At 45.0% G+C, this 8,875-nt stretch overlaps 1 protein-coding gene across 15 annotated transcripts in view; it reads left to right on the plus strand.

Moving 5' to 3' along the window:
• The window catches only part of PEAK1 (pseudopodium enriched atypical kinase 1), a 308,208-nt gene extending 299,547 nt beyond the window's left edge, over window positions 1–8,661 (plus strand). For all 15 annotated transcript variants that reach the window (XM_067029393.1, XM_067029392.1, XM_067029391.1 and 12 more), the window contains one exon: window positions 1,735–8,661. In XM_067029393.1, coding sequence (XP_066885494.1) covers window positions 1,735–2,895 — 1,161 coding nt within the window. In that variant the 3' untranslated portion in view covers window positions 2,896–8,661. The remainder of the gene's footprint in view (window positions 1–1,734) is intronic.
• Window positions 8,662–8,875: the final 214 nt, after the last annotated feature.

Genomic DNA, 8,875 nt, shown 5'->3' on the forward strand with positions numbered 1-8,875 from the left:
AGTATAGGATTTTTAAATACCTAGTGACATATAAATATGAAATATTGCCAACAGTACAGTATAGAAAGAATTCATGTTGTGACTAATGAGCATATAGGATTATATATTATACTCCATGTGCTGAGACTTTGAGAGCTTTCCAAAGATAATACTTTCTGAAAGATATATGTTTGAACTTGAACTCAGTCTGGGGATATCTCTGTTTTAAGACCAGAATTTTGCTTAAAGAAGAAATGCTTACTGTGCCCTCAAACTTATTAGGTAGGTGGTAGAAGACTGGAAGAAACTCGTTTTCAGACCCCTGTGTGTGTGTGCGCGCATGTGTGCACACGTGTGTGTGTGGCATTGAATCACTCATATCAAGTCTCTAACTGTAATAAATATGTATAAATACAGTAAATGAGAGAAGGATGTTCCTGTCTCTTGAGACTCCTTTGCCTTTGGTCCTTTTTAAAAAATATCTATTTGAATGGAAATCAGAGCATGCTGCTTCTCTGAACTGAGAACCCATCAGCGTCCTCCTAAGATGTACATTTTTCTTTTTAAATAGAAATGACTAGAAAAGCTTTTTAAAATTTGCATTTCTGTGTTACTGCAATAAACGGGCAAATGTAAACACTACAGAGCACCTGTTGCTGGGAGGCTTTGGTGTTTGTGAGATGCGGTAGCGTGCTCCTGCTGGGGAGGAAGAGTAGCAGGTGTGTACCTGGTTCCCAGGGTCATGGAGGATCTGTCTGGACCAGACTATTATGATCTATGAACTGGTGTTGGAGACTCAGCCTTCCGTTGTCAACCTCTCATATCATATCATGAGGAGAATCCATTTAGGGGTGACTTTATTTACTTTTTGCTTTTCTAACCCTTTAAGACCAGATACAATAGTTGTTTTAGTATGTAGAACTCTTGGCTAATGTTTTTGATCAAGCAACTCCTCCTTGATCCGTAACCACTTAAGGTCTTTTTAAGAGGCCTTATTGCTTGAATATTAGGCCTTCAGTGAGGCCTGTTAAGAGAAAGTGTAAAACTCAGACTCCTGCCATTGAAATGTTGGTTTTGCTCTGACTAGCTGAGACCAACGATTCTGTCACTCTTTCATCTCTACCCTGCCAGTGAACCAGGAGTGCCTGAATTGTGACCATCACAATGACATTCGTTAAAAAGTTAGGAAAATCCACAGTTTACATGGCCAATTGTATGTCACTGTCCTGACCAGTGATATAATAAGATATTCTGGCCTGCTTTATGAGCCATTTATTGAGCTGCTATATAAGTCTAGGCTGTAAACCTCCACAGAAAGCAGGTGGAAAATGACTTTTTGTTGTTCAGTTTTCTAGATGAGGGGCAAGGTACGTGGAAAGAGGAAGCTTTGGTGTTAGACAGACTTAGGTTTGCAAACTGGTGGCCCTGGGGGTTTTTTGGTTTGGTTTGGTTTGGTTTGGTTTTTGTTTGTTTTTTTAATTCTTGGGTCCTCGGCCTACTTTGAAGAGGTAGTGTAAGGACTAGAGATAATACACATGAAGTTAAGCATGTAGACACTGTTGCTGTCACTCAGCACAGGATTGCCAAGACCCTTTCTGAAGACTCAACTCTAACACTGTGTCTTCACTGCAACACTGTTGCTTTTGCCACTCCAGACTCCCACCAGTCACCTTCCAGGTAACACTTCTTTACACATCATAAGCCTTATTATGAAAGTGTGCATTTTAAATTGTGTTCTTTGCTTTCTTCTTACAGATCTGTAAGAGCAAAGCTAAAGAATCGCAGCAGTATTATCATAGCTTGGCTGTCCGGCAGAGTCTGGCTGTCCATTTTAACATCCAGCAGGACTGTGGTCACTTCCTTGCTGAAGTTCCTAAACGTCTGCTTCCCTGGGAGGACCCTGATGCCCCTGAAGAGGAAGAGGATGAAATGGAAGCGACGGAAGAGGTGAAAGGAGGAACTGATGGAAAAAGCCCAGAGCCTGGCTCTGAAGCAGAGTCATCCCACAAAGAAAGCCAGGCAGTCGTTAGCAAGAAGCAGAGAAGCCACGTCGTGGTCATCACCAGAGAGGTTCCCTGTCTCACCATGGCTGACTTTGTGCGAGACTCTCTAGCGCAGCATGGGAAAAGCCCTGACATGTATGAGAGGCAAGTGTGTCTGCTGCTCTTACAGCTGTGCTCCGGCCTGGAGCACCTCAAACCCTACCACGTCACTCACTGCGATCTGCGTCTGGAGAACCTGCTGCTTGTCCACTACCAGCCCGGGGGACCCGCCCAGGGCCTTGGGCCTGCGGAGCCCGGCCCCACCTCTTCTTGTCCCACGAGGCTCATAGTAAGCAACTTCTCTCAAGCCAAGCAGAAGAGCCATCTGGTGGACCCTGAGATCCTCCGGGACCAGTCCCGCCTCGCCCCAGAGATCATCACAGCCACCCAGTATAAAAAGTGTGATGAGTTCCAGACAGGCATCCTCATCTACGAGATGCTGCACCTGCCCAACCCCTTCGATGAGAACCCAGAGCTGAAGGAGAAGGAATACACTCGAGCAGACCTGCCTCGCATCCCACTCCGCTCCCCCTATTCCCGGGGCCTGCAGCAGCTGGCCAGCTGCCTCCTGAACCCCAACCCTTCTGAGCGACTCCTCATTTCAGGCGCCAAAGGCATCCTCCAGTGTCTGCTCTGGGGCCCCCGGGAAGGCCTCTTCCAGACTTTCACTGCCTCCCCCAGCCCAGTGCAGAGGAATGCCCTGCTCCAAAACTGGCTAGACATCAAGCGAACACTGCTCATGATCAAGTTTGCTGAGAAGTCCCTGGACAGGGAAGGTGGCGTCAGCCTGGAGGACTGGCTTTGTGCTCAGTATTTGGCTTTTGCTACTCCAGACTCCCTTAGCTGCGTCGTGAAAATCCTGCAGCCCCGTTAACGTGTCCGAGTTGCTGCTCTTACTTCATTGTCACCTTCTTCGAGTCGCTCACATACTTCCCCTTCCTAGTACTCACACAGAATTCAAGGAAAGGGGAAAGACAAGCCTTCCATCCCCATCCATGAACAGATGAGTCTACTCTGAAAGGTTGTCCTCAGCTCTAAATCCAGTGAGACGCTGAGTCCCTCTTAACTTCACAGAAAGTCAGCCGCACAAACATGCAGCTGTCTTCCATGGGAATGCCTTCCGCCCTAACTGTCCCCCAGATGCAGGGAAAATGAAGACATATCCTTGAAGGGACAGCTCCTCTGGTTTGAACTCAGTGAGCTGGGTCCAGTTCCTCCATAATTCTGAACATCCCCTGTCTTTTTAACACCATGTATTTATTCTCACTAGCAATAGACAGAGTTAACCAGTCCTTACCATCATCCACTAAGCTCTCACAACAGACTTTCTTCCTTTAAAGGATCAATAACTGACTCTCTTACCAGGCAGAACTGCCATCCTTAGCATCAGCTCAGTTTTGGTTCCGGGGACTGTATCCTTTGTTCCAGGAGGAGTAGAAGGCCAAGGAGAGATCCCATCCTTTGGGTCATGAACCCATTTTCATTTCTGTTATCGATAAGTGTGTGCACTGCATGGAGGACGGCCCTAATAGTCTCCCCTCTGCTGCCACTGCCTGATTCTCCTTCACCTCTACTCTCTCCCCACTTGCCAATGAAGTTTGGGTTTATTGGCCACTTGTGGCCCATTACAGAGCTGACCCAAGGTGGTGTCACCCATGCCTCAGCAGGGTGGAGTGCAGTTCAGATCTTATAAATAGCTGGCAGGACACAAGGAGATGATTTTCCTGCATGTGCAATTCTCTAGGGGCCATCAGGGGAACAGAGTTTAAAGTACTGTTCTTTGTTACTGTCAGAGCTGTCAACGTTGGCAGCCAGGGCTGCCAGTGCCCAGATCACAGTTTTCCCTCGAGCAGTAATTGGCCAGCTTCCTTCTGTCAGTAGCCAGCGTTAACTAGTCTACCAAATGCTGTAGACAACAGCCCTGCATGAAACGGCTGTCAGTTGAGCTGTAATGTCTCCTTAGAGGGCATGGAGTGGCTGGCTATTAGGATGGCCAGAAGGCAGGGGAAGGGGAGAAGGCCGCTGATGAGACTGCTGACCTCCTCCTCAGAATGCTGGCCTTTTCTAGAGAGACTGCCTCCCAGTGCACAGGCACATTGCTCCTTGTGACCCTCTGAAATGGCTCTGGAGGACAGCTCCCAGGGAACTTGGATTGCTGAGGTGGGCGGCTGAGAGCTGTCCACCATACGTGGGGTCTGTGCTCCTCCTCTATGGATATATGTGCAATTTTGGTATGTATTTTTTTTAGCTGTATATACAATGTTTCTGTTGCAACTTCACCTGAAGCAATATCTCCAGAAACCCTCCCCTTCTTCCCTTGGCACATATTTGACCTGAGTGATGAGTGTTCCTTCCACCGGGTGTGTGTGTGTGTGTGTGTGTGTGTGTGTGTGTGTGTGTGTGTGTGTTTTATTCAAAACTGTGAGTATCTGTTCTGTTTACTTCAACCTTGAAATCCCAAGAGTCACTCAGACAGTGTGAGAGTGTGTACACATATGTACCCGTGTGTGTACATTCACGCTGGAAGTAGAGGCCAGGCCTCTGGGGGAGCAACCTGTGGCAGGGTTGATAGATGCGTTCTCTGCAGTGGTTGGTGAGACAGCCCTGGGCCCCTCATCTACCAGTGCAGAGTTTGTTAAAGCCAAGCCTGATTGTGCAGTATTACTTAGATAGCACGTTAGTGGCCTTTTGGTAATTTCTAAACTTTTAACATTATTAACAACCTTTCATGTGATTCACCTATATCAAAGAGGATCAAGAAAGGAGAAGAATGTATTTTATTGTGCTCTTCTTTGTTTCTTTTTCTTTTTTTTTTTTTTAAGAGAATGGGACATGTGAGGCTCCATATGGAGCATGTGCCTGTCCTCCTGGCCAGCAGTACAGGACTTCCAGGGAAGAGAGCTGGTTGGCCCACAAAGAGTCTTGTCTCCTCTGACCAGAGTGCAAGGCTCTGCCCCTAGGAATGGCCACAAAGTGGGCATGCCGCTGCAGGCCAGCAGTCCACTCTCTCTGTCTCGGTGTCCTGTGACATGGCCACACCTTGCCTAGCAGGCTGGTGTTCGATTCACCTTAGCATAGCCCATGTGCACATAACTCCCTGCCCAATTATACACTGAAGTGGCAGTGCACAGACCACTGACCCTGTCAGCCAGCACGTTCCCTTAGCAGCCCCCCTCCATGGTTTGCATATTGAGACACTTTCTCAATGTCACTCTCGTGGTGACTTGCCCATGTAAATTTGAATGTTGACTATTTAATGAGGTTTCATATTTAATGAAGAATGTTTCCTGGTCCCTCTATTTGTTCTCTAGGTATCCTCCCTCCCCCCGACACGCTTTTTTTCTCTGTTTCTGTTTTGCCTTGGACCCAGTCTTCTTCATTTTAACTCTATAGTATTATAATCATGGACACCCTCCACTACCGTTATCTCATAGCACTGGCAAACCGAGCACCTCTTCACATCAGATGTGTTTAGTACTGTTTTCATATTCAGATTTGTTAAAGGCAAAAGAGTAATGCCAACTAGTCAGAGAAGGGACTCAGGCTTCCCTGAGACAGGTGCCTAGATTAACAGCTCTCTGAGTGAGGGCCAAGGAATGTAAGGTGGGGAGGGAAGAAGGTATTACAGGTTAGAGCAGAATAGGTGAAATAACCCTATTTCTAGGCAAGAAGTATTTACATCAGATGGTCCTCCAAATATTTTTCCAAATATGATGAAATTCAGTCAGTCTCATATTATCACAAATATTTTACATTTCCATTTTAATTGTAGTAGGAACTTTGAATACATTCATCAACTGGAAAGAAATCCTGCCCTTAGACACAGACAGACATACATACATATTTATATATATATATATGAGTTTTGGATTGTGACTAGTATAGCACTTTGTTTTCTCAAGTAATGTCAAGATATTGTCTTCAATACTGATTGGATTTTTTTCTCTTCTATTGAAGTTTATACTATAGATTCTTCCATTTATATTGAGAATTTGAACAATTAAGCCACCATTGGAACTTTTCCTTAAGCCACATGAGCAAGAATAATCTCTCGTACACATTTGGGTACTAGAGAAACAGGACAATGGCTGGAGTAGCCAAGACCAAGACTGAATGTACAGCAGAGTGCCTTGTTAGCATGATAATATCGTCTGGGAAGGAAAAGAATTAGATGTTCCACAGGAAGGATGGGGGCTGTGAGAGGGCTCTTTTGCTAGCCTGAGGAGAGCCCCTTTGGTGTACTAGTGTGATGCCCAGAAGCTAATTCATCAAGAATAACAGCAGAATGGGGAAAAGAGCAGTTGCAACATGTAGAGTCAACAACAAAAGAATTGGGAAGGACGTCCACCAACCCCTAGGCTAAGTCTGAATTGGAAGCCAGGAATATGGCAGTGGGTTTCAAGTTTTGCCCTTGGAAGATAAACCGGGTGTGATATATGGGGGGCACAAACACCCACACTCCCTAGCCTACTGATGTTGAGGGGCTAAAAGTAAAACCTATTTGTTAGGATTTTAAGACTCTGAGTAACCTTTCATTGTCAGTGGGGGACAGTTGTGCTTCCAAAACTCAGAATAAGTTTGTGAACTTAGAAAACTCTAAGCCAAGAGATCTGAACCTCTAGAAATATTAATGATATTTCTGGGAGTTAAACTACCTAAAATTGTATTTTAAAGTTTCCAGAATTGTAAAATTTCCATGAAAGATCTTTGGGTCCTACTAAACGGTAGGGCGTAGAAGGATTGCACTCAGCTTCCCAAATTTGAATTAAGAATACTTTGGTGCTGGGAAGTAACCTAACTTGGTTTTTGCTGATAACCTGCAACTAGGATTTTTCCCTAGATGTTACCAGCAGTGATCTGAAAAAATACAGGCTAGTTCCAGAAATTGTGATGGACTTATTATACTGCACTATATTCCAAATGATTCTAGATGTATAAATGAAGTATGAGCATACTTCGGGGTGGCAGGGAGGAACTTGACTCCCTGTGTTAACTCTGATATGTTTTTTATTCCCCTCACTAGTTGATAAGGATTAAAGATTCTGGTTCAGCCTAATGAGTAAACAGGATGGCTGCCCACGAAACCAGGTTATTAGTTTTACCTCATTGAAGCTCATATTCTCAAAGGCCCTAAGTGCTGTGCTGAGACAGATCCAAGTGCCGCTCTTGCTGAAGTACGCACTGCAGCCCAGCTGTCCACACTGATGGCAGCGCTGAAAGTGGGGATTCCGTTGGACCAAAAATGATGCCATAAGGGAAGCCACAGGAGGTGTAGTGCAAGATCCTAGGTAGAGATTATACCAAAGAAATCCAGCCTGATGCTTCTTAGGTGATGAGGTTGAGTTATGACAGATGCCATGGGAGGAGAATTCACATACATTCCACATCCAGGTATTCAGCTGATAAAATAATGCATCCTCAAATAAGCACCTATTTTTTTAAAACAAGTCCATTTTGTGTATTAGGAAAAAAAAAGATGATGATGATGATGAAGAAAACCTTGCACAGATTATAAAGTTCCCCAGTATTTAAGGAGAAGGAACTGTTTCCTCTCTCATTGACATGGTCGTGACTACTGCCCAAACTTCAGCTTGGGAACATCATATCCACGTAATACTGAGAGCTGAGGAATTTTTTAAAAGAGATATGGTAGTTTCCATAGGTTTATTTAAAGAACTCTTGGGAAATTTCTTAACAAATTGTAATATTTTTTTATAAACCTTCCTACTGAGGTGTTTATCACTCATCATCACCACCGTTTAATATTTATAAGTGCCCAGAATGTACAAGGTGCTATACAGCTATTAAACACCCCCCTCTCCACAGCTGTTTGAAATTAGAGTAGGTTTTTCCGTCAGCCACTGCTAGAAGCTTTCCCCACCTGGGCGGGCGGCAGGGGCTTGCATCCGGATATTCCATCACATGTTTCCCACTCCAGAGAGCCTCCACGTTTATTCCAGCTTCTCACCTTTACCCATCCATTTGCCTCCATGTTTGTTGTTGTTTTTTTCTAATCCAGAAAGTTTCAGGGAATCCAAAGAGGTCGGACATTTTCTAACCTAGCAGAAGTACAGAGTCATATATTTTGCTACAAATATTATATTATGGAAAATCCACTTTGCCCGTGTAGTGTGTGGAAAGTATGTGTGTGTCCGCACTCATGATAACTTGAATGTTGAACCAGTCCTATGGCTTCAGGGTAGCATTTCTGAAAGATAAACCACACTGCTTCAGGAAACTTGCTCCAAATACTACTTGGTTATCCCTTCCCTTAGCAGATGTGTGAACACACTGGGATGGGATTTTTCTGTTGATGATATGCCGGGCATTTTGGCGTGAGATGAGGGCAGAAGCCAGATGTTGTCCTTCTCAGTGGTTTGAATCATGGCAGCCCTCATTCCACTCTCTCTTTCATTCCCCATGGCTCTGCCCATGCTCTCTTTTTGAAAACCTTGTTTCTTTTGCTCTTTCCTGGAGCTTCACCTCTACTTAACATGTTTTGGAGTTGTATAAACCTACCAATGATAGGTCCCCTCTGTCACCAGGTGGCGCCGCCCTTTGGTTTGCTGTGGTACTTTGCTGTGTTCTCTGTGGCATCATGTTACTGTGTAAATAAATTCATTTTCATATACACTAAAAACCAGATGAGCGCTTGTGCTTTCAGCAGCTCTCCCACACTGACGTGCTGCGGCGGAGGGGGAGTTTGTTTGCAGACATGGTTACATCTTAAATCCCAAGATGCATGCCCTCTTGAATGCTCCTGCCTGCTGACCTGGACTATATTTCGATTCGTTCCCTCCCGAAACTGAGAAAAGTAGGCATGGAAGGGAACAAGGCCTTCGGCTTTCCCCCAG

Source organism: Kogia breviceps, chromosome 3 (assembly GCF_026419965.1).
Source record: "Kogia breviceps isolate mKogBre1 chromosome 3, mKogBre1 haplotype 1, whole genome shotgun sequence".
NCBI classification, from domain to species: domain Eukaryota; kingdom Metazoa; phylum Chordata; class Mammalia; order Artiodactyla; family Physeteridae; genus Kogia; species Kogia breviceps.